Source organism: Vigna unguiculata, chromosome 9, assembly GCF_004118075.2.
Source record: "Vigna unguiculata cultivar IT97K-499-35 chromosome 9, ASM411807v1, whole genome shotgun sequence".
NCBI lineage: Eukaryota > Viridiplantae > Streptophyta > Magnoliopsida > Fabales > Fabaceae > Vigna > Vigna unguiculata.
In genome coordinates, this window is record NC_040287.1 from 17,446,900 (window position 1) to 17,473,708 (window position 26,809).

A 26,809-nucleotide genomic window follows, 5' to 3' on the forward strand; every position below is an offset into this window, starting at 1 on the left:
GTAATCGTGGCATAATAGAATAAAAAAATGAACTAAGATGATTTAATAACGTAATTATAACGTATCTATGACAATGAAATGATAGCATTAGTACGGAAAACGGACACGTGGCTCCCATCAATGCGGAAGCGGTTTACCGTTACCGCGTTAAGTGATGTACCAAATTCCAATTGCAATTTTTGAAGCGTTTGATTTATGACATTAATTAATAGTAGTTGGTTGACCTGTAATATCCTGCCACGTACCCTTGTGGTGGCTTCCATGTTCTTCTTTATGAATTATCGTGTTTTGAAAACCGGAACACTCTGGGCAACTTCATAGGTTGCTTAGAATTTATTTATCATGAACACCACCTCCACACGTCCTTAAACCGACATAAAAACATATATATATAGAAGAGATGTTTAATGTTTTGGAGATAGCATTTGGTTTAAATTTGTTTGGTGATTGTGAGAGATGGGGCAGAAGGTTGGTTTAGAGGATGTTTTGAGATACTTTGATGAAGATGGTGATGGAAAGGTTTCAGCTTTGGAGCTTTCACAGGGGTTGGGGATGATGGGTGGAGAGCTTCTGATGAAAGAGGCTGAGATGGCAATTGCAGCTTTGGATTCTGATGGAGATGGGTTGCTGAGTTTGGAGGATTTTGTTACTCTCATGGAAGGTGGAGGAGAGGAACAGAAGTTGAAGGACTTGAAGGTTGCTTTTGAAATGTATGACACTGAAGGCTGTGGTTTTATAACTCCAAAGAGCTTGAAGAGGATGCTTAAAAAGATGGGTGAGTCTAAGACCCTCCATCAATGCAAAGCAATGATCAAACACTTTGATTTGAATGGGGATGGCTTTCTCAGCTTTCAAGAATTCAGAATCATGATGCAGTGACTTCACTTCACTGGATTTCATTCATTTTTTTCTACATCTCTTGTCGTGTATTCTGGTTTATTACATGGTGTGTACTCAGTGTCTTTTTGTCTTGTGCATAATTCTCATACTAACGTTCTCTTCATTCTTGCTTTCCAAGTGAAAAGAAAATTCCTGAATAAGCAACTTCATTCAATTCTTAGAATATCACTAAACACAGAACGATTATGAGTTAGACATAAGTTACTAACGTGGTGAATTTATGGTTAAATTGTCTAAAAATAACTCTAGCTTGATTTTTGTCTTCCATATTTTGTCATCTTAAAACCAAACTTTTCATATTTTCCATAACTTTGGTTCTGTTTAATGCATTGATGAAAATTCAATTCAGTGTCCTGTTATTAATGTCATAATAATATGTAATGAATCTTATCAATATATCCAACACTCACAATTAATAGTGGTTTTATACTAATTGGAAACTTACCATAACATGTTAATTGATAGGAAACTTACCAGCTTCTGATTAATAATAAATTTTATTTTCCTTCTTGTAAGTTGTGAATCACTTCCATTAAAAATTGTGACGAAAGAGAACATGTTTGACATTCATTTCTTCCATTCAAAAAAGTAAACACAACTACCAACCAAATACTACTATATTTTAGCATTTTGTTTTACCTAACGTGTTCCATGCATTTCTCAAATTTTTCCAATAATTCTCATCGCTATATATATTGGACAACTAATCCCCATGAAGTCATAACAACATTAAACAATGTTAACAAATTTGGCCTTTTAAAAATAATGTATGAAAGATAACGAAAATAAAGTGTGAAACCTTTCTACCTAAGTTGTTGGTCGTTGTACATGGTCTATTTTAATAAACAACAACATTCTATTTTTTGGTAATATTTTGCGAGATACTTTTTTTGAATGCCTATATGATGTATGAGAAGGAAACCATGAATAGTGTGAACATGAAAATAATAGTATCATTTGTTAACTATAATAACAACATTGTATTTTAACTTCAAAGGAAAAGCAGTCATTAATCTCATTACCATTCACTGTTAGTTGATACATTGGTTTGTTATTCTGAATATCCTTCAGCACTTTGTCATTTTCGATGAAAACATGAAACTGTTAATTTGAGGATAAAAGATTTCGAAATAAGTTAGTTTTAACAGAATTTGAGGGTTTACCTAGAGTGTTATTCATCATCTTTGCCACCTTTCATGAAAGAATGAACCTTATTTTGTTTAAGTGCATTTTTCGTTTGATTTTCATCCATATTTGAATGATGATAAACTTGAGAACTCTATTGAAGAAGAATATGAGCATATGAGCATGGGAGATGTTTGAATATACAAATTGAAGAAAACTAATTTGTTTTAGAAAGTGTAGAAGCGTAGATTCTTCAAATTGTACAACATGATTTTTGAAATAATTTTTATGAATTTTTGTATTTTATTAGTAGAGAGTCAGGTTTTTTATCCCAACCATATGTAGTGAATATCATAGAAAGAGTCAATTAGACGATGGTAAATAATAAAATCAATTTCACTTCTATAATAGAACGAAGTTAAAGTAGACAGTCAATTTCTATATACTTGCATATATATCCTAGCAGCATCCATTTTCCGATCAAACTCAATTGAAGAGAGGCTATTGAGAATGCTCTTGGTGCCAGTTATCTGAATCAAGAAATTCAGATATACACAAATAATGGTCAAATTTCATATTCAAATGGATGTAAAGTTCTGATCTTACCGGATCACCAGCCATTATAATCCAGGATGATTTGATGTACGAAATGAATTATCCCCACTAAATAGACAAATGTAAACCCTCAACAGAATATTGAACTATTAAAACCCTAAACATACATATATAAAGGACTAAAGCCATATATAACAACAAAATTTTTGAAATTTGAATTTCAATTTTGAAAACTCTAATAATATGCAAGAAAACAACACCAATCAAACTCAATTGAAGAGAGGATACTGAGAATGCTCTTGGTGCCAATTATCTGAATCAAGAAATTCAGATATACACAAATGATGGTCAAATTTCATATTCAAATGGATGTAAAGTTCTGATCTTACCGGATCACCAGCCATTATAATCCAGGATGATTTGATGTACGAAATGAATTATCCCCACTAAATAGACAAATGTAAACCCTCAACAGAATATTGAACTATTAAAACCCTAAACATACATATATAAAGGAATGAAGCCATATATAACAACAAAATTTTTGAAATTTGAATTTCAATTTTGAAAACTCTAATAATATGCAAGAAAACAACACTTATCAAACTCAATTGAAGAAAGACTACTAAGAATGCTCTTGGTGCCAATTATCTAAATCAAGAAATTCAGATATACACAAATAATGGTCAAATTTCATATTCAAATGGATGTAAAGTTCTGATCTTACCGGATCACCAGCCATTATAATCCAGGATGATTTGATGTACGAAATGAATTATCTCCACTAAATAGACAAATGTAAACCCTCAAAAGAATATTGAACTATTAAAACCTTAAACATATATATATATATATATATATATATATATATATATATATATATATATAAAGGAATGAAGTCATATATAACAACAAAATTTTTGAAATTTGAATTTCAATTTTGAAAACTCTAATAATATGCAAGAAAACAACATAAAAACAAAGAAGTTGAAACTCTAAAAAAGATAAAACCCTTAAAATTTGCCAAAAAAGGGGTCACCAATGCATTGAAGAAGGAGTAAAGCATAAGTATATTTGGTTTAAAAAATAGGGTTTACAAAAAAAAAGAGAAACCAAACCTTCAAATTTTGAACCATACAATGAGTGACTCTTATCACAACATTCGGTCAAACCTGCAACTGAAAGTGAAAGATCAAAATGGCAAAATGCAAAATGGTATTTCAGATTCAAAATCATGCAAAAACAGATAAAGAGAATAAAGAGTAAGAAAGAAAAGGAAAGAGCGGTTGAAAGGAGAAGATAGTATGGAGGAACATTTCCTTCCACAACGATGAATGTTGACCATGTGAGCGAAAAGTAGAAAACAAAGAGAAATACTTCCTAAAGAAGCTTGAATGAGAGGGGAGGCAGAGAAGGGCAAAGAGCTTAACCTTTTCCATAGAAAGCAAAGAGAAACACTAAACCCTTAACTTTACATGAAGCTACATGAAGTGAGTTTTGTTTATGCTTGATAACATAGGAGGACGTGGTGAGAGGTTAGGCTTTATTACTCTATTGAGAAGAGAAACTTGTCTTAATGTAAGTAAGATCACATATTATATTTTAATTTAGAAAACTACTAAAAGTGGTAAACTTTTTGAATTTTGTTGTAGATATTTTTTATATGTATTATCTTTTATCATTTCTGTATGATTAAAATTCAATAATTATTATAATTAAAGAGATATTATTGATTTGTTAGAAATTTAAAATTATTATTTATATTACCTATTATCAATTTAACAATTATTCTAACACGTGTATAAAATCATTATTAACATAAATTATGTGTTATTGTGAATTAAAAATTTGGTCAACGTTATAATATTTTTAATTTTAAATTAATTTTAAAATATATATGCGAGATTATCATGGCGAAGAGAATATTTACTGTGTTGTTTTTCCTTCAACAATAGTACTTTTATTATAAAAAAAAGTATTTAATATAAAAATAATATTTTTATTTCTATAATAAAAAACATGGTGAAGTGGTACTAAATTTTTAACTGTGTTGTTTCCATTGTAAAAATAATATTTATATTTAGATATTTATGTTTCAACTTTTTATTTAGATTTATATTTATATTTAAAAATAAAATAAATAAAGTGGGTATTTGAAAAGGGACATTTGCCATTGAGATAAATCAATGTGTCGACATAATATTTAACCATGTGTAAGTATCACACTTTGTCATTCGTCAAACAAATAGATTGGGTAAACTTTCTTGTTTTAGTTAATTTTTGAGTGCTGCTTTTTGTGGTTGAGTAAAACTTTTTACACTTTGTACTACCTTCAATTATATTATATATAAATAAATAAATAAATATTCCACATGCCAAATCTTATGGGATACCAACTAAATACACCAAACTTAAATCAAAATTCGTTCATTTTAAAATTTTAAAGACTAAAATGTATTAAATTTAAAAAAAAAATGAATTCCTTTTCAACATGCATGTATAATAACTAAAAACATTTAATTCATTCAAAATTTGTCAAACCTTATTTTATTAAAAAATAAAACACCACCTTAATTTTAATTTTAATTTTTTTCATACCAGAAAACTCTAGTGAAATATTTTAAGAAATCCAGGATCAAAATATCTATAATCCATAGAATCACAACGGGAATAATGCAGACATTTTTGTTTGTTCAAAGCATGATAATCCAATGGATACATTATCCTGTCTAACAGACTGGATAAATAAGAGTAAATAACTAGTAGACTCACTAGTGATAAACTCATTAACGATTTTATGTGGAATATCCACAAATTTTACCAAAACGCCGTTAATATTGCAAGTATTGAAAGTTGAATAAATTTTGCATTGTGAAGGAGAATGAACTAAAAGGGGTTTTCTATGATATGACGCATATGTACATAAGACAGAAAGCAGGGATGATCTAAATGCTTATTGTTTCCATTAGGAGGGGCAAATAAATGCTTTCACAGAGAGATATTTTCAACACACATCCTCTGAGAGGTGGTGGCCAGGGGATGAGGAACAAAATAGATGATGCAGCAGAGCCTGCCCACTATTCTTCTGCAAGGCTCCACTCCTTTCAAAACCCACCATCCCACAGGTTAGGATCAAAAAATACTCGAAAAACCTATATTTCACCTTATAAACCAAACAGCTCGGCATCAAGCCCTGCAAGCGTTATGAGGCCGGCACAAAACTACAAATACTGGAGGCTTCTGGACATGAGGGGTAGCAATAACAAAACATTTGTACAAAGGGTTTTCTCACATGAAATAGCTTAGTGTTCTTTTTACTCTTGAACCACCTTCACCGTATAGTTCATTCCATTGTTGAAGCTCGGTCATATTTACGGATTCAGAGGAAACGCTTGCACACACCTGTTTCAACATCACAAAGTTATATATTTCTATTTCAAGAGAGGGAGCATCTTCCTATTAAAGAGATCCTTTTCATTTACCTGTTGATGAGCATATTTGAAATCTTCCATGTTTAAAGATCGGATATCTGCACTTCCACTTATTGCCGGAGCAGGTCTACCTTCTGCTAGAGCAGCAGCCCGTTCCTGCCATGCATCAAATTACACCATGAGTGTACAAGTCGTTGATGCAACCTCAAAACATTCTGACTTAAAAGTAACTAGGCATACCTTTTTTTCCTTCTCTAATATCTCTTTAATTGGACAGTGTGCAGCAGTTACACACAAATTCTGCAATAAAAGAGCAAGCATGAAGGCACCCATAACCTTAAATTTAAAATGTGTACAAAATTAAAAAAGAATGCCCATTAACCTTAAGGTCACTTCCGGAATATCCATCAGTCATACTTGCAATTGCATTCAAATCAAGACCAGAAGACAAATCTTCTTTTGCCAGTATAACTTTCAATATTTTGGCTCTATTTGGAGCATCTGGCAAATTTACCATTAACCTGCAGAAGACCAATTTGATTAAGAAAAACTTCACACATTTATTCGTTTCATTAAGACCCCCTCTCTTCCCAAATAAGAACACCAAGGAATTGAAGTGCAGTTGAACATGGTGTTCACCTCCGAGGCAGCCTCCTTATGACAGCTTCATCTAGGTCAAAAGGCCTATTAGTGGCTGCAAGAACAAGAACTCTCTCAGTATCCTTTGTGCGTAAGCCATCCCAATTCACCATGAATTCATTTTTCATCTTTCGCATGGCCTCATGCTCCCCAGGATTTTCCCTCCTGCCCAACATGCTATCAACCTATACAAGAAGCCATACTAGTTTTCACTGATTTATTTTTCAACTGATGAATCAAAAATAAACTAAAAACATTCGTGCAAAAGGCTTACTTCGTCAACAAATATCACGCTAGGAGCAATTTTATTTGCCAAGGAAAAAACAGCTTTCACATATTTTTCGCCCTCACCAAACCACTGAAGCAAAATTGGAAAAGAACACAGTTAAAAAACGAAAAAAAAAATAACTGACAGCATAGACGTTAAAATAGTTCCAGTGAAACAAACCCAACCTTAGATGTGATACTGGACATGGAAATGTTGATAAAATTTGCACCAGCTTCAGTAGCAACTGCCTTTGCAAGCATTGTCTTGCCTGTTCCAGGAGGACCAAATAAAAGAATGCCCTTGCATGGCTGCATGGAAGTCAATCAGAATCACAAAATCTGATCAGTAAAAAACTTGACAATGGGCGGCCTAAAACTTTACATTATTTTAATATTTGTGATTATTATTACTTAAGTAAAATAAATATATTTCAATATTAACAACACCAAAATGAGTTTCTTAAAAACAATTGCATATCACTGAGCAGGGTCAGATTATTTATTTTCCGTTGATCAGGTCAAACAGCAAAAACAAACTAGTAAAAAGCAGGGAAGGAAATAAATAACGATAGAATCTAACTCTAACTCCAACAGTCAATAGACAAAGGGGAATGCCTGTTAAACAATAGAATGTATGTCAATGTGTAAAGTATACCTTGGTTAATTGCCCTTTGCAAAATAACTCAGGCCTCTGTAAAGGAAGCATAACCAATTCCTTCAATGTATCCTTGACATTTTCAAGAGCTCCAATATCATCAAAAGTAACACCAATGTCGTTAGGTGGAATAACATCAGCCAAAAGCCTCTTTTCAAACTCATTTTCAGTTACAATATCCTGATTTCAAAAACATAAGAGGGATATTTCAGAAAACAGCACTCACGAAATCAAATGGTTAAACCCAATAAACAGAATAATTTCCAAGTAGTAAGTTGGGAACAAAGTACTGCATGTCGCTATCTCCCACAATCAAAGCAGCAAAAGTTCATAACAACAACCTTAAGAGACTTCTTCAGGCTTTTTGACTCATTCTGGATAGACTGTAAGATGCCAATTCCATACTGGATGCTGGCAGAATAAAAAATAGCTAATGATTAATAACATGACCCTAGTGTGTTTTATATGTGTGCATGTACATTAAATAATTACCTCTCACAAGACAACACAAGTTTTGCATCAGGATCAGTTTCAGCATTCTGCATGAGATGTCGGCTTATAGCCCAACCAACAATCTTCTCTGCATCTGCAATACAGCAAAAATGATATAGAAGAGATTTAAACAGTAAAACCTTAAGCACTTACTAGTAGAACATACTTTCAATACTAAGCGTTTGATCCTTAATGCACAAGGATTCAACCCCATCACATTCCACCCCACAACGGCTCAAAACCTATAATTATGAGAAAGAATTTAGTACATCATGAAAGCAATTACAATCAACACAGCCAACATGGTCAAATAGTGAATTATTTAAAAAGACTAAAAGAAGAAACACAATTATAGCTGAAAGAACGTATGAAAGTTGTTTAGGAAACCAGTAACAGAATATAAGAATAGAAAACATCTTTATTTAATATTGAATGAAACAAAGAAAAAGAAGCAATTAATCACGAAGGGGGACCTTCTACCAGTCGTTCAATTCCCAAATGCCATTGTAATAGTTTAGAATGCCCACTCTTATCCTTACGTCCTCCTACTTATTTAACTACCCCCCACAAAATTAACACCCAAAAATGTACAATTTTATTGAACAATTGAATATGGTAGAATGAATTCTTCTCTAGAACCCTAGAAACATTCATCCTTATTCTCATCTATTTTTGGAACCAATACCCCCAACAAACTTACTAATCCCTTCTAACTAACTGCACCAAATTTCCCTATCTAAACCTCACTTCCCTTGCGTCAGAATTTAGAGGGGGACCTTTAACATGAAGTTATTTAATGAAAAGGACCTTCTCCATATGTTAAACAGAGCATCCATAGGCATTTTAGTCAAAAAGGCTACTATTTCCTACACTGAGTAATTGGGTGCAAAGTTTTAAATACAAAACTGAGTATAAGTAGGAGGAAACCGGTTTCAAATAAGCTCAATAAACATTTCTTTTAACCTAATACCCCCACTAACCCTTCCCAAGTATGTGTTCTTTTTCTTGGACTGGCCTTGCTGCTTGATGCTGGTCGCCACCGCCGCTCATCGCTGGTAGCCATCGTCCATCGCCGGTCGCATCTGGTCTCCACTGCTTACTGACAGTTGCCACCTTTCACATTCTTCTAGACCAAATATAAACTCTTTTAATTATCTATATCCATATATTATATTACTTTTAATTCTAATATTTCCGCCATAACCCGTTATGATTTCCTCCGTAACTTTAAAAAGGATTTTTAGGGTATCCGATATTTTCGGTTATCCGATATCAATAACACTAATTGATGCGGAGGATGCTTGCTGCATTGGGGGATCAAGGGCCATGTCGAACCTTTTGGTCGTATGATCAATCCAACCCATGAGAAGCCCAACCTTCTTCTACTAGGGTTACGTTAGCATACATGAGCGCTGCCCTTGCAGTCACCAACGCTTGCCACCCTCACAATGAGTGATGCTTAGCCTTTGTTTCTTTACTTTTTATTTTGCTCACCACCTATGTTCCTTTTAGGGTTCCTTTACTCATCTAGTTGCCTTGGTTGTTTTGTTGGCAGCTCAAGTTTTGAAAGAAAAAGATGACATCCACGCTTATTGGTTCTTTATATGGAGGACTTCTGCATTAAATTTTAGTATTTAAACTTATTATTATTTTGTACGAGTTATGTTTGTTATTTATCTTATTTTTAATAATATGATTATAATCTTTTATATTCATAACTCTTACTAGTGGAGTTACGATGTCTTATTGTCTTTCCGATCCCCGATCCCCTTACAATCCTCGAGTTTGACAACATTGGTCTAATTCTTATGAAAAACATCCACGCTTATTGGTTCTTTATATGGAGGACTTCTGCATTAAATTTTAGTATTTAAACTTATTATTTTGTACGAGTTATGTTTGTTATTTATCTTATTTTTAATAATATGAATATAATCTTTTATATTCATAACTCTTACTAGTGGAGTTACGATGTCTTATTGTCTTTCCGATCCCCTTACAATCCTCGAGTTTGACAACATTGGTCTAATTCTTATGAAAAACTAAAAGCATGCTATTCCGATAATTTCTAAAAGAGACAAGGAATTAACTACAGAAAACTATACTGTGATCATTAATACTACCCAAGGCTCCCCAAGAACAGGCTAAAGTTCCATTAAGAAACTTACATAATTCCTATCTCTTCATAGTTCATACCACGTTATTTAATTTTCTTTGTGGGCCATGCCTTCACCCCTTAATTTTGAGTCTATAACTTATGCAGCTAGTCATCAAGGGTAATACACGAGTAACAAAAGGTTACACTAACAACAATAGCAGTAATACTAAAGCATAACAACTGCAGAACAACAACGTAATAAATAGCAACCCCTGTCCCCACTGTCTCATAAGATCTAAAGTTGTACCACAAAGACAACATTTAAAATCATTTAGAAGAATAAACCTTGCACAGCCATAATTGCATTTCAAACATCCAAAGACCCACTACAAACCTAAGATTATTTATAAACAATAACCCTAGTAATAAATGTGTAGCCACATAAGAAATGACAAGATATGGAATGATTGTGTATTAGAAAATATTAGTGCAGCACTGATTGAGTAAAAGATTACGGTTAATAGGTCATCAGGTTATTATGGTTTGGACAGATGCATAGAATGTCAGTGAAAGCACCAATGAGAAAAGTAGATTGAATGATTTTCAACCCTGTTAAACTGATGAAAGGAGAGCCTTGAAGAATATTGGAAGAATTCCGTTTAGGGGAGACTCGTGGTATATAATTTCGGTAAAAATTTTATCTTCAATCAAGCCTAATGTCATCATGCAATCTATATGGCTAACATCACTTAGTGGCATAGGGCTTTAATTGTTGATAATAACATCTACGCTTGGTGCGTATGTGTGTATGTATCAGTCAAGACAATCACATTAAACAATAATTTGGATGTAAATAATATCAAATTTATAATGAGAAATTACATTCAAGCTTCTTTTCAACAACATAATTGATGTAACCATGAATTCTATGCGCAGAGCGTGTGGACAACATCTACGCTTGGTGTGTATGTGTGTATCAGTCAAGACAATCACATTTAACAATAATTTGGATGTAAATAATATCAAATTTATAATGAGAAATTACATTCAAGCTTCTTTTCAACAACATAATTGATGTAACCATGAATTCTATGCGCAGAGCGTGTGAACAACAACAAATAAAATTTGGCTCAGACACTTTAGAACAAGTTTAAATATCATATCCAGTCGATTTAGTCCCCTCAAAAATGAGTAGTGCACAAATTGCAAGGTGAGAAAGTAAAGGCAATCATTCATTTAATGTTAGATTCATTTATGACGCACTTCAATCAAAACCAACAAACAAATGTATCTTTTTTTTCTCACTTTATACACTTGCTCACTTTAGAAGAGCTAGATCCATATCAATTAAAGGATGAACTAGCTCAAAAATTATACTAATATCTTGTACAAAATCTACTTAGGTCCAGAACAACCGATTTGTCTTTAAGCACCCATTCCATGTCACCCATATAAATATAAATATAAAACCAAACGTATCACCCAAAAGTAGTAGATCCATAACTAAAAAGACGCAATCCACAAAAGTAATTTTTTGAAAACCAAATATATGGTGTAACTTAAGGTTAAATAATAATAATAATAATAATAATAATAATATGTCTTACCATGAAACAAATTGAATTAAAATTACAAGCTCACGCAAGAACTTACAGAACGTAAATTGTGCAAATTTCCTTTAATTTTAAGAGTCTCAACATCTCGATCAAGTTGCTGCTTCCAAGATGCTAGAAGTACTTCATCCTGGATCAGGAAACATACATTGAATATTGTTAGATATAGAACAATTCATGTACCTTTGCCCAACAGTTTGAATTTCTTATTCATAACAGTATAAAAGGTTCTATATGACCAAATGGTGACGAGTTCAATCCTTGGAATTTTTCTAACTGAAACTGAAATTTAGAATTATATCAGCATTATCCTTGCTCCAACCCAAGGGGATTTTGAGTGAGCGTGTGTAAAATATAAAACCATTTCATATACCTTCATCCAACAACTTAAAAATTTTGGTAGTTGGTTTGAAAGAAAATGTTATACAAACCTGAGGCATGTGAATTGTCACTTTATTCGGGAAAAGTTTAGTTAATGTTTTGTTTGGCTTTGGGACCTCCTTTCCCCTGTCATGCAATCTTCCAAAACTATCCTGAAAGAGAGAGAGAGAGAGAGAGAGAGAGAGAGAGAGAGAATGAGGGAGGGACGTTATTGCAACATAGAAAGCCTAAAGAAGACATGTAAAGTATGTACTGATAATCTTGTTCTGTTCTTTCAAATATAAATACTATACTCAAAAGGAGATGATATTCTTACGGGGAAAGCCAAATCAAGAAGAGCAGTCTGATTACTGCCAAACTTCGTAAAAAGTAAACCCCCAGGATGTGACTGCAAGAAAAAATAGTTAAATATCAATAACAAAATCATTTATACACATTCATTAAGACCAAGAATGAATCGATAATACAAAGGACCTTGTATATCTAATTTGTATCTTACTTTAACAACGGACATCTTTATCAGTTTCTCAATAAAATATAACCAGATATATATAAAGCCCACAGCTACCAAAAATATAGATCACTGGAAACTGATAAAGTCAGGTAAAAAACCAAATGATATGGCAAATAGATTATACAAATCTAGCATTACAAAAACACACAATTATCACCTTCTCCTTGCGACTGTCAGTGTGAGTATGTGAACCTATTACCACCACATTGTCCGGAAGATTTTCAAGCCTACTTTTAAATGAAAATGGATCTCCGTTTCCTACTATAGACTTCTCTGCATCTTTCATGAACAAAATGAAGGGTTCATTTCTGCTCTCACTGACCACAACCTGAAAAAAACATGTTCAAACTCTTATTGTAAGATTAAGAGACTGTATAATAGATTAGAGGGAAATGTTACTAAGTGGAGTAAAAGGTGACCTCAAATAATGTATTAATGAGTAATTTGTCAAGTTCTTCAATGCCACTGTTTTCCAACCGAAGATCATTCACTGGAATGAGAAAAAGATAAGTTCAAGATGTAGGACAAAGATAAAGTTTGTAGATAAAAATACAAAATATCTAAAAAGATGATTTATAAGACAGATAAGAGATTACCATGGCAGAAAAATCCTTGACCACCCTCACAGCAACCTCCAAGGTCAACTCCATCAGGTATGGGTTTATCAAATCTTACACCAATTTTTGACAAGGGATTATCATCAAAAAGTAAGACAACCTTCCCCCGACTTCCATTAGGTGGACCCCTGTATATGCGATTGCTGAGCAAAATTATAACCAAAAATAAAAACAATTTCACTTTGTTTGGTAAACAATATAAACAAAAGAAAGCTACTATATTATCCTTAATCACACAATCAGTAGATATCATTTTAATGAAACTGAAAGCAAAGCAAGTATTAGGCCAATAGGGCAGTTTGTACCTCACATTTTTGCCCTACATTTATTTGATTACCAAAAATGAAAGAAAAATAATTTCTAATACATCCCTCCCATTTTCGTTTCTCTCACTTTTTCCTAACCCATTTCTCCCTAAGCAAAGTAAAAGTTGCAATGCAACCTAGAGTGGATAGATATAGAATATTGTTTAAGCAGATAAAAAAACAGTAGATTTGGCATTGGCATTGGCAATGACTCAAGTAGAAGTGCTATTTATCTCCTGTAACTGGTATAGTTAGCTTAGCTTGCTGTCAAACACATTGTATTCACACACAAAATCATACGTTCTATAATTAATTATTTAAAGTGATTTGGGTTACCATGATTCAATCATAAATTGAGGTGATATGTGACTGTTAAATTTGGTAAAACAAATTCCACCTTGTATCAATGAGATCGTGAGAAATGGAAACTAGTTGAGAACAGTTTAGCACAAACCTGTACCTTGTAGAAATTGTCTGAAGCTGATATATTCCCCCAGAAGATGAACTGTATTTTACCCTGTCACCTGAAGGATTATATCTGAAAAACATTAACCTTTGTGACAAGTTAAGTCTCCTTAAATGGAGAAATGAAGCAAACATACCTAGTTTAAAGACACAGTTTTTAGCTGCCCCAGATGTAGATGGTAAATTATCAGTTTCAAACTTAAGTTGAGACTCAAAGCCACATGGAGTAGGTTCATTTGAGGAGTTCTGTGTCTCTGGTTCACTAGCTGGTGGATCCATGCTCCCAGCCATGTCTGTAGTTAAAGGACTTTGTTTAGCACAGCCACAGGATTTATCACCATTAAATCCATCTTTGAGCAGCTCAGCTTCCTTGGAAGTTAAACCCTGTTAAATATGAACATTCAACAAATGAAGATTCATAACAAGCTTACAGGTAAATAACCTTCAATGGCACATTAATGAAAAAGGTGTTCATGGAATAATCCAAATATCAGATGAATAAGAAAACTTTATCTTACACCCAAAAGCGAATGGCTATCAAATATGAGCAATTTAGCTCCAAAGTGTTTCGCAAGTGCTTTTGCCAACATCTCCTGATATATTTCTGACCCTGCAAAAAAATGGCAATTGAGAGAAACAGTGAGTTAAGAAAGGAAGGAAGTCAAAACCAAAACAAAATCATTGGAAAAGAAAAGATATAGGAGAGCAGTAATGCAATTCGCATACACCTGCAGGTCCTGAAAGTAGAATACGAGGGTTTATTGTTGTAAGATCAGTGGTGTACTTTGCATGTTCTCTATGCTTCAGGTGTATAAAGCAAGCTGCAATTAGAACATTTTTTGTATTCTCACTGAAAGAAGATATAAATATGGTCAAAAACGCTATCAACGATCAAACCAAGAAGCTATAACAATCAAGTAAAATGCATGAATGACAACACAAATGTAAAATCATATTGAACTCCAAAATTTGTATTAAAAACAAAGAACCTATAAAAATATTTCACAGTCGAGGTTTTAAATTGAGGAAAATATCACATGATACAGCTAAACAACTCATTATATACCCCTGTCAAACTAAGGTATTGAAGATCATATTAAACAGAAATGCAACCAAGCCACAATTTAAAATCTTTTTCAAAATTAACAACCACGTGTCATGCCACTGCCAAGTCCTACCAATACACATTGGATGAAAAGATAAAGCTAAAATAATTATCTTCAACCATAGTTGATAAAAAGCAGCACTGGAAATATGGCATCCAACTGCAAATGACAAATTCAAATACAAAACAGTAAAAGGAACCAAGTATAGAAGAGAAGACAAGAAATTATATACAAGGAAGCAACTGCCTCGATTAGTCTCTCTTTCATGTCATAACATTGTACCTGTTTCTTTAACCAATATTTAGTTCTTATCCCTGCTTCATATTTCAGCTCATAATGTAAGAGTAACTGAATTTTCCATCAGTATTTAGTACATATTGCGTGAATAAAAGGCTTTTTGGGTTGATAAGGGAAAAACTAGGTGTTGTTTTCCAATGTAGCATGGAACCTTTGTTAGCAATGTAGCTCTAACACGGTAAAGTCCATACATCTATCTAGTATAGGATATAAAAGTTCCCATTTATACAGAACAAAATTGTAATTGCTTAAAAATGACTAATTTATTTCCTTTTATAAATTTTAAAGAATGCAATTGCATGTTCAATTAGTCTGCAGGAAACAAATGTACATGAATTTTGCAATGGGAATTATCTTTAAATAAAGGAGAATGATAAGAAAACACATGAAAGGAACAACAATGAATGCAAAGCTGTGGAATTGACTGAGAAATCCACTAGTTATACCTTAAGTAGTAAGGGAAGTTGTCAAAGGACACTTCTATTTCATTCCTATCCAGTATTGCAGCATGAACATCCTCTTTAAAAACTGCACTGCGAACAGAAGTACCAGAAGTCGATGCAGCTTGCACATCCCTCGTCCCATGTCTTTCTTCAAATACCTGTTTAAAGATACTTTTGCTCAATTTCACTTTACAAGTAGATCCAGCTAGAATCCTGAAGAAAGGCCCTAGGAAAGCATTCACCCCAGAGATTTTTACATTGCCTGCCTCTGTGCCAGCATCATCTGAATCGCAATCCATAGGCAAATTCTTGTCGCTTGCTCCAACATCAGCAGCTTTGTCTGTCGCTATATTTGGAGGAGAGTTGCCTTCCAGACCATCCAGCCCAGTCTCTGTACCATCAGGGAGAACAGAATGACTAGGAACATCAGTACCCTGATGAGGTTTACCGGCAGTCTGAGATGGAGACTTCCATCTTGTAAGATCCGGTCTTAGGCTAGAAAGGGAAGCCAGAATAGAAGCTCCAGCCACGGCTGAAGGGTCTCCAGCCCTCCTTTCAATCTGGAAATACTTGCTGACACCACCCTGAATTTCTGCAGCCTTAACTGCGACTTCAGGATTTATTTGCTGAAAAATCTAAGTCAAAATAAATCAAGGAACCACATGCAGACAGAGATAGAAAAGGAAGAACATAAATACTTAATACAAGGAAGCAAATAGAAAAGTTTTATAACCCCGTTTTAGATAAAAAGAAAAACAGTAGTAGGAAAGACTGACAACATATTCGAATGCAAGGAGTGTAAAAGGATACATAAGAATGATTCCCAATCAAACCAAAAACCACCTCGTCCCCCGAGTTAAGCACACAACTGGTAATCTTCTTGACGAGCGTGCCATTCACTACCACCGATCCTTTGCTACCCGTACTTTCTAGCACGGCCACAGCACTTCCCTCGCGCTGATCATTTCCAGAAACAACAGTAATCATACTGCACATACATATCCTACGATATTTACCTCAAACAACTGTAAAGAAAAAAAAAAAGGAAAGAAGCAAACCAAGCACACACGTTCGCACAAACATTCACGCACATCTCAATAAACAACACAAAAGAAAAAAAAAAAATCGCTGGCAAGTGTCAAGGTTTGTGGTCGGAAAAAAAAAAAAGCAATCCTTCCATTCTTCGCACAATCACAAACTCCGAGAGATGTGTGTACCTGCGTGTGCTTGATCTTACACAAATTTCCACTAATAGTCTGATCCTTCAACGGGAAATTGCAACCCCTACTAGACCCAATAGTAAAGTTGGGTGTGCAAATTAAAACATTGGGATTCTGCAGCAATAACAAAATTGAACTCCAAGTAAACAAAATCTGTAGTGACCCCCAATTTCACTCAAAAACAAAAATAACAAAAAATTAAAATATTAAAAATTTACCTGCGCAGATTGAGACAAGAGTCTGCACCAGGGAACTGAAGCCTCGAAATTCGGGTTTTGCTTCTGAAATATAGCCCAAGAAGAGAACGAACCCCTAGGTTTATCAGCAACCACAGTCGGTGTAGAACCTTCACGCAACAAAACAATAAAAATTAAAAAAAAAAATAACAAACGAAAGATGAAAAAAGTGTTAGCGGCAAAGATGAACCATCAGCGATCGGCGGCGTGGGGTCGGCCTTGCCATCTGGATTGACGTCGCCGGCGATCTGAGCGTCTCCAGATTCGCATTCTCCGGGATCAGCGGGAGGCTCCGTCATGCCCAAATCCTTGGAATTTTCCGCCGGCGGCATCGGTTTCTCCGAGGCGGCAGCAACATTGTCGACCTGAGAAAGCATAACGGAGCGAATCAGAGGGGTGAATCGAACGAGAAATAGGGATTATGGAGAGAAAGGGTAAACAAAAAGGCAAAACCTTTTGGCGCTTGGGGGAAGGAGAGGGAGTTTTGTCTTCAGACGAAGACGGCCTCTTGTTGGCGTTAGAGAAAGATCCACTGTTGCGTCTCGTTGAAACCATGCTTCTTCTTCGTTCTTGCTTCGTGTTCTTCTTCTCGCTTCAACCACAGACACACAGAACAAGAAGAAGAGAGAATAAAGAAAGAAAGGGGATATGAATGAAATGAACAATTTTTGCAGATTTTTGGTTTGTTTTTTATTAGTTATGCTTATATTATATAGCTGAGTGTGTGTCATCATGTTATTATTAATTAATTATCAATTGTTGCTAATTATTATTATTTCATTAATTGGTGTGTGTTTTTGTTTGCTTCGTCTTTTTCCTACTATTGTGCCGTTCCTGCTTCTCAGCTCGGTGCACCGCACGATAGGCGCACATTAGCGCCGTGCCCCTCGATTAGGACAAGTTGGTCGCGCATTTTAGTGTGGCGTCTTATACTGCGCCGCTGGAGGGGATATTCTTTGTTGTTCGTGATTTCGAGCTGCCCAAAGTTTTCTTTATATTTACGAGATAAAGATAACAAAAACACCATCACACACTTTTCATGAAATAATAAACATATTTTTCTACTTGCGGCATATTCCAAAAAATAGTAAATTTATATTAAATAATAGTTGGTTTCTTTTATATTAATGTAATGTTTTATTTAAATTTTTATTAAAAGAATTTATTTTATTAAAGGTTAAATGTATTTTTAGTCCTAATGTTGAGGTAAAATTGAAATTTGTCCTTATACCGTATGAGTATTATCTACTTATGAAGAGGCGATCGGTATGGATGGCAAAATGGATCGGGCCGGCCCAAAAAAGAGAAGGCCGGGTTGAAATTTCCAACCTGTCAACCCGCTGCAACCTGGCCCGCCTGACCCGCCAATTTAGTAGGTCAAAACGGGCGGGCCCGCCAACCCGTTTTTCTTTTTAATTTTTTTATGTTTAAAATTAAAAATAATTAAAAAATAATACTTTTTTTATATTATATAAATAAATTTATATATATAAAATTAATTTATAAACAAAATTTTAATAAAAAGTTAAAAAAATTAAAAAAAATTAAAAAAAGTATAAAAAAAAGAGATGGGCCAGCCCGCCAGCCCGCCAGCCCACCCGAAAACGGGACGGGTTACAGTTTTCGGCCCGTTTATTGATGACTGGCCAGCCTGGCCCGGCCCATTTTTGGCGAGCCACATGCGGGCCAAACCAAAAGGGTCGGGCTGGCCCGTTTTGACACCCCTAGCGATCGGCGTCCAAGAAATTTGTACAGCGTTGATTCGCTCGTGTCAACAACCATTCTCCTTGGACGTGGCGATCACGGTGAAAATCATGGAATGATGTATCAATGAGAGGCTACCTACAGGCAATACCGAACGAGTGATACACCGAGCGTCAAGGCTCCAACGATTGATCATATGAAATAATATGTCAACAAACAGCCATATCTCCCGGAACGTGATAATCACTACAGAGATTATGGAATTATGTGTCAACGAACGAGTTACAACTTTAGTAATGTCGAACAGCTCACAATGAGTCGTGTTAAGGTTGGCCATAAATATGTGTCAGATGACTTTATGACTCAAAAAATGACGTGCGGCCGCATAGTCGAACGACGTATAAGATAAACAAGTTAACTAATAATTAAGGATAAACAGGTTTTTAAAGTAATTGAGTCTTGATTAAATCAACCTTAATCAAAGGCCCATGTAGAAAACTATATATATGGGTCAAAGGTAAGGTTGTTGGGACTTTTTTATCGCATTTTCATGGAATAATAAACATTATGAAATTGAAATTCATCCATGTTTGAAACTTTGATGTATTTTTGTTCCCAAACTTTTACAATGAATTAATATCCCTTTAACCAATTACTGTTAAATTTTTTTGACGTGTTAACCGTATTTCTCAACTGATATTGAAGCGAGAACATGTCCAACGTCTCAACTGACATTGAAGCGATAATGTATCACACGTCTTAACTAACATTTACGCGTAAACATTTGAGTTTTTGACATCGTTTGACACATTTTTTCTTCAATGTCAGCTGAGACATTTGACACGTAAAAAACATTAAATGTAATTAGTTAAAAGGACTATATCAATTCATTCTTAAAGTTTGAGTACCAAAATATATCAATTTCGGATAAGGATGAATTATAATTTCACATCAAAGTTCAAGGACTAAAAACATATTTAATTCTTTTATTAATTATTTGAATTTTTATATTTTTTAAGGCTTAATAATATATTTTATTCAATATTTATATTTAATTTTTATTCAATATAGTCTTTTTCGTTATTTAATATCGGAGAAAAAATGAGAGGAATGACATTAATATTGAGAGAAATTACATTTAGTTCGTCTGAAAAATATAAGAATCATATTGAGTCAATAATAAATAGAGAAAAAACATTGAATTCTAGCTACAAATATAGGAGAAAAATGTTATAAAGCATTTGAATTAAGTATGTTTTGTTTGATTTTGTTGCTATAGGGTGATATCTTTATTTAATTGTATTTCAATGATAAAATAAAGGTTAAATATGTTAGTCCCAAACTTAAATGCAAAATATGAATTTGTTTCTTTTATAAACTTTAATACATTTTGGCACCAAATTTTATAAAAAATTGATATATTCCTTTCCTTTCAACTTATATGTCTTAAAAAAATTTATGTATTAAACAACGAAAATGTGTCAAACGACACCTCAAACGTGCCATCTTAAATGTCATTGGACACATCAAAAAAGATTTAACACAATTGGGTTAGGAAAACTATATAAATTTTAATACATTTTTGTTCTCAAACTTTATCAAAAATTGATATATTCCTTTTAACTCATGTCTTAATTTTTTTTTATTTGTTAAACAGCAAAACTAACATTTGAGTTAGAATTTGTCAAGCGACAGCTGAAACACGCCAACCTGAAATATCATTTGACACAAAAAAAAAATTAACACAATTGGTTTAGAATAATTATATTTATTAATTTTTAAACTATAAAACTTAATTAAAAAAAGTAATAATAAAATATTAAATAAAATTAAAATTTTTAATATAAATACAATAGAAAATATCCCAATTTAATAACTTAGAACTTAAAAACTTAAATAAGACTATTCTATAATCTACACGTTACTTATTACTTTATTCGTATATTCTCAAATTTTATTTCGATGACTCTCGCTTTTATTAATTTCCTTGTTTAATAGATAAAGAATATATTAAATTCTTAGTCATTCTTCAAAATCTTTCTAATTACTTAGATTAAAAAATAATTATAATAAAAAATGTTAAGAAAGAATTAAATGTTTTTTTAAACCCTGTTTAATATTTCTAATTAGGGTTAAATATGTTTTTGGTCCCTCAAGTTTCAGCGAAATTTGGAATTAGTCCCTCATCAAAACTTTTGACCAATTTAGTCCTTCATCTTTCAAAATGCGTAAATTTAGTCCTTTTAACCAAATTTTGTTAAGTTTATCTGACGTTTCAAACGCATTTCATGATAGTATTTAAGTTAACATTGAAGCAAAAATGTGTCAAACAGTATAAATAATTTAAATACTATCATGAAATGCGTTTGAAATGTCAGATAAACTTAACAAAATTTGGTTAAAAGGACTAAATTCACGCATTTTGGAAGATGAAGGACTAAATTGGTCAAAAGTTTTGATGAGGGACTAAACCCAAATTTTGCTCAAACTTGAGGGACCAAAAACATATTTAACCCTTCTAATTATTATCCGGTAATTTTAAAGCACCGGTCAAGGACCTAAAAAAGAGAAAAGAATCAGATATAGACAGTACATATTTATAACTATTAAGGAAAATTATACTCTAACCTGATTTTTTTAACTTGTTTTTGACCCGCCTACGTGACACTGACATGTGGAATTAATTTTAATTGTTTTTGAAAAAAATTAACTAAAGGATGAGGTGACGGTTCTGACGGTTCTGAGCAACTACTGAAGGTGGGTAACGTGTTGCGGCCCCGCTTGCGCGTAACGAGACACCACGCGCTCACTATCTCACTTACAGAAAGATTTGATTTTTCTCACTGAACGCGCGAACCAACTCTCCACCCACTGGAAGCAAACAAGCGGTGCCTTCAGCTTTTCTACAAGCGGTGATATTTTCACTCAACCGACCCTGAATGTTGTACAAAAATGCGAAGTTGGTAGCGGAAGGAGAAGGAAAAACATTTGGGCAGCGGAAGAAGCGGTAGAATGAAGAGTCTTCGTGCAAAAATTTTATTTGTCTACCTTTGTTGTGTTGTTTGTGCGCCTGCTCATAGGTAGAAGAAGGAACCCCTCAAAAAATCCGAACTTGGGAACGGAAGAAGCGGTAGAACGAGGACGATGTCCGCGGTTCATTTTTAAGGTTGTGTTTTCTTTTCGCCCAAACCCTTCGCGTTTGTCCATTACATTCTTACTGCATTGTATAAAAAGATGAAGTTGTCTTTTTTTTTTGCGTGTGTGGGTATTATGATAATAAAAAAGTTTGTGTTCGTTGAGTTCATTTTGTTAACAGTTGTCGGCGCCAGTTAACGGAGAGGAAAGGTTAATTTTTGTTTTGTGGAGGTTTTTCTGTGTAAGGGAAAGTCAAAATTGTTTATGAATCTCGTTGTAGGTTTTGTAGTTGAGGTGTATTGATTAGATTTTGTGTGTTTATTGGTTTTGTGTAGGTTGTTGTTGAAGCATGGCTCGAAAGGGAAAAAAAGAGGGGAAAAAAGCGGATGTTGAGGAAGAAGACAGGGTTAGTGCTGTTAATTATTATATCGTGTTCGATATTGTGCATCATAATATGATTGTTGAGCATTATTTAATTTATTAAAATTGAATGGAAGGTTCGATTGATAAATTTTGTGGATACAAAGCACATTGTGGAGATAAACAACGTGTTGACTGATGGGCACCGGAGACGTATAGGACTCACCCCTTTCAAATGGTGTTTGGAGTTAGAGAGGTTTTTAGATATCTGCAGTCCTCTGCTAGTTGAGCTACTTCGGCGATGGGATGAAGGTGAACAATCCTTTCACATATGGAAGCATCTTGTACCTTTATCTGTGGTTGATGTTTGTTTTAGTTTGGGGTTAGGTGTAGTTGGTGAAGAAGTAGAATTTGATGTATATGGATGTGGGTTAGTTGGTTCACTTTTTTGTGGTGAAAGAATATGTATTAAAGGTATAACAAACATGATTAGAAGTCTAATAGGAACCAAGCGTGATGATGTAGATAATGTTTGTCGTTTGTATATATTGTTGTGCTTTGCCGTCTTGTATTTTCCTAGGAATTCAAAAGTGATTTGCAATATGCCTTTTAGAATATTAGACGATATTGATAGTTTGGTTAAGTTCAATTGGGGGAGTGCAGTGCACAGTTTTTTTGGTTAACGCATTAAGTCGTGCATATGTGGTTCATAGCCAAAAAAAAAATGACCACAACATTACGTTGGCAGGGTCAGTTGTGGTTTTGCAGGTACGTTGTATTTTATAATGTTTGAATCTTTAAATCTGTTTTATATTTTTTATGTTTGTGTTTTGATATGAATAATATAACATTTGTTATTTTTAGATTTGGGTTTTTGAGAGGTTAGGATTGGGCGCAAATAATGGGGATATAGTGTTTCCCAGAATATTACGATGGCCACGTTTGAAGTTAAGGACTTCAAGCATTGATAGGCTATTCATTGAACCAAAGGTATTTTGTTTTTTTTTTAATTTTCATACCATATCAATTTAGTTGAGTTGGTGAAGTTTTAAATGTAACAACAATTTTTTTAATCATTAGTTGAATTACATTGCATGTGATGTTCGATTGGGCTTTAACTGAAGAAGATCAATGTAATGAACTTGTTCGGGTTGCGTTAAATCTTGGTGGCATTAGTGAAGCTGGTGATAGGGTTAGTGAAGGTGGTGACGTAGCTGGGGTGTCCAATACGACTGATGTTTGGTTAAAAAAATTTAACAGCAATGAGATGGAAATAATCGAGATAAAGAAAAGATTGAAGATTTTGGAGGTTGAGGTCTTTAGTGGGAATGAAAGTAAGCCAGTTGAAAAGGAGAATGCTGGTGATGATAAGGGCCAAAATTCACATACACATGAAGTGATGGTGATGTGGCTGAAGATTTGGGTGCACGTCATGCACATGAAGGTAACACGGTGGTGGATATTTTAGATGACAGTGGAGTTGAGGATGAAGCCCAAGTTGGTGTGGATGGAAATGGAAAGTCACCAACTTTACATGACGTGCCAGATAATATTTATGAAGACAACCCAATTCATGATGTCCATTGTAGTGAATTGTTGGCAATTGTACCATGGGTTGAGCCCATTCAAGAAAACTGCAGTATCAGGCGTGTCGATGTGGTTAAGCTTTACCGGACGGTAACTCGGGTTGATTGTCCTTATAGGTATGTTATCAGTACAATACTTAATAATATTGTGTTTACTTAAGTTCCAATTTTTGACATGTTTTAGAAATGTCAAATTGATTTGTAACGTTAAATTGATTTGTTGAAGGGTTGTAACGGTGATAAATGGTCAAATATTGTCCACACATGACTGTATGGGTTTTCAATCAATGTGTTATGTTTGCAATTTGGTAATTTATTATTTATTAATATTATTTCATAGAGTATATGTTAATAATTGCAAATAATTTCATTATGGTGTGTTTTATGAATATAGGCAGTTATGTTTGGATGTAACCTCTTGATGCATAATGAAAGGAAGTTGCACCAACATGTGCGAATGATTGTTTTAAGTCCAATGTATATGGTACATCTTTGTGTTTATTAGTTAGGGGAACCAAATTTTAAGATGAATTTATTTGAGTATCAATTATTGACCACTATTATTGTAGACATCGGTTGTTCATGATAGTAATAAGAGAATTGCAAACAGACATGTTTGGAAGTTAAGCGATTACAACATGTTCTTTTGTTCCACATTGATTAGCATGGAAGAAATCTTAACCGCGAAATTTGTGAGTAAAATATTTGAGATCTTGAGTAATTTGTGTTTTTAAATTCATTTTTGCATTGAAATATGTTACCTAATAATGAAATTGTTTCACTTATAACATGTACTTTAGTTGTTTGCTCCAATTGTACACGATGATCATTGGTGGTGTTATGCCGTCAAGTTGAAGACAATGGAATTCTTTGTGCTTAATTCTCTCGGACACGGTAGAAAGAAACGAATGAGGATCGATAATAACGTGGTTAGTGTGATTATTGAAAGTTGTTTTTGTTTTTTCAATTGAAATATGTCATTTCCAATTATTAAGATGAAGTTGTTTGACATGGTTGAGGATGTGTGCAGGCCCGTAACGTGGAAAACTTTATGTCGTTGTTGTTAATTTGTAAGAAGGACCATAAACCATGTTTTGAAATCTGACATGCTTTGACCCCATTCAACCGAACCTGTGAGTTATTTATTATGTTGGTTTGTTTCATTAACGAGGTTCATTTTTTGGTAACCCTTTATTAGTGTCCTGCACTTATTTTTAAACCTGACTTTGTGTGGTTAACCTTTGCGTAGGCATGATTGTGGAGTGATCGTTTTAAAATTTATTGAGTTGTGGGATGGTAGTCCGAAATTCAATGGGAATTGCATGCCACAATACACTACTGTACGTAATTATAAATTTGGTTACATGGATGTTCATTTCATTTGTAATTTGACATAAACATGTTTGTTGGTTGCAGGAGGACCTTCAACAAATAAGGCAAAATTTGATTTCTGAATGGATTCTACATGAAGATAACGAGAACAAAGAAGAAATACTTCTGTACTATGATCTTTACCTTCGATAGTAGTTTTTATTGTTAACAAACTAATGTTGAAAAGTACTGTTAACAAAGTCTAATTGATATGATATTATATATATTTTGATTTAAGTATTGCAACAAAGTTACTGGTTGTACAAAAAATATGATGTAAGAATGCATATATGTAAGTGCAAAAAGGCGCTTAATGTGGACAGTTCATAGTGATATGTTGGCAAATGTTTTGATGCCAGAAGCCGCTTAATGTTTAGATGTGTTTCTGGTGGTTTGTCAAATTTTTTGATGTAAGGAGCAACATTTATATAAGCACAATAAGGCGTTTAATTATTTGTTGTGTTATTGTTAGGTTTCCTAAATGTTGGATGTAAAAATTCATATATATATATATATATATATATATATATATATATATATATATATATATATATATATATATATATATATAACCGCAAAGACGCATTTATATAAGCGCAAATGTTTTGTAAACAAAATACCGTGGTATCCACTTGAAAAAAGTTGTGCATAAAATATAGCATAACCAATCACTTATTTATGCAAAAAAATCCACTTACTAGTTTCAGTTATTGTATAATTCACATGAAAAATTGAACATGGAAGTGCTATATCATATGTGCATTTCACGAAATGTAGAAAGTCAGTTATTTAAACACAACATTGCACTTATATTCTTGGGAGTTAATTGTTAAGGTTGATCACTATAATACATCAAACCAATTTGCTTTGTGCGTCATGGGTGGAAGTAATTCATTTATACCATTTGCGGAATGCCTCATAGATTAGCTGTTGATTTAAAATAATTGTACAAAAAATTTAGCATAACCAATCAATTATTTATGCAAAAAAACCCACTTACTTCCTACAGTTATTAATTAATTCACATGAAAATTTTAACATGGGAGTAAATGCTATATCATATGTGCATTTCATGAGATGTAGAAAGTCAGTAATTTAAACATAACAATCCACTTATATTCTTCGGAGTTCATTGTTAACAATCCACTTATATTCTTGGGAGTTAATTGTTAAGGTTAATCACTATAGTACATCAAACCAAGTAGCTTTGTGCGTCATGGGTGGAAGTAATTCATTTATACCATTTGCGGAGTGCCTCATAGATGAGCTATTGAACAAGTGCTATATGATATGT

The 26,809-nt window shown here is 33.5% G+C and overlaps 2 protein-coding genes across 8 annotated transcripts; one reads left to right on the forward strand and one right to left on the reverse strand.

Moving 5' to 3' along the window:
- Positions 1–368: 368 nt before the first annotated feature.
- On the forward strand, positions 369–1,113 carry LOC114162627 (calcium-binding protein CML38-like). Its single transcript, XM_028046579.1, has one exon. It carries the CDS (start codon positions 457–459, stop codon positions 877–879), a length of 423 nt encoding a protein of 140 aa, XP_027902380.1. The 5' UTR covers positions 369–456; the 3' UTR covers positions 880–1,113.
- A 4,313-nt stretch (positions 1,114–5,426) lies between these two features.
- Positions 5,427–18,051, reverse strand: LOC114164678. 7 transcript variants are annotated; one of them, XM_028049424.1, is made up of 28 exons: positions 17,813–18,051; positions 17,550–17,724; positions 17,342–17,469; positions 17,121–17,237; positions 16,714–16,860; positions 16,161–16,538; positions 15,907–16,061; positions 14,786–14,907; positions 14,576–14,667; positions 14,195–14,441; positions 14,047–14,116; positions 13,267–13,430; positions 13,090–13,160; positions 12,828–12,998; positions 12,473–12,544; positions 12,207–12,308; positions 11,816–11,905; positions 8,231–8,306; positions 8,065–8,158; positions 7,914–7,983; positions 7,573–7,752; positions 7,104–7,226; positions 6,925–7,008; positions 6,651–6,835; positions 6,394–6,532; positions 6,252–6,311; positions 6,063–6,167; positions 5,427–5,982 (listed from the first exon to the last, which is right to left on the reverse strand). In XM_028049424.1, the coding sequence occupies exons 1-28, from the start codon at positions 17,912–17,914 to the stop codon at positions 5,869–5,871; spliced, it is 3,633 nt and encodes a 1,210-aa protein (XP_027905225.1). In that variant the 5' UTR covers positions 17,915–18,051; the 3' UTR covers positions 5,427–5,868. The 7 variants fall into 7 exon arrangements, with proteins under 7 accessions (XP_027905225.1, XP_027905224.1, XP_027905223.1 ...); XM_028049423.1 differs by having other exon boundaries at positions 16,146–16,538; XM_028049422.1 differs by having other exon boundaries at positions 13,267–13,415; positions 14,053–14,116; positions 15,907–16,538.
- Between the last annotated feature and the right edge of the window lie 8,758 nt (positions 18,052–26,809).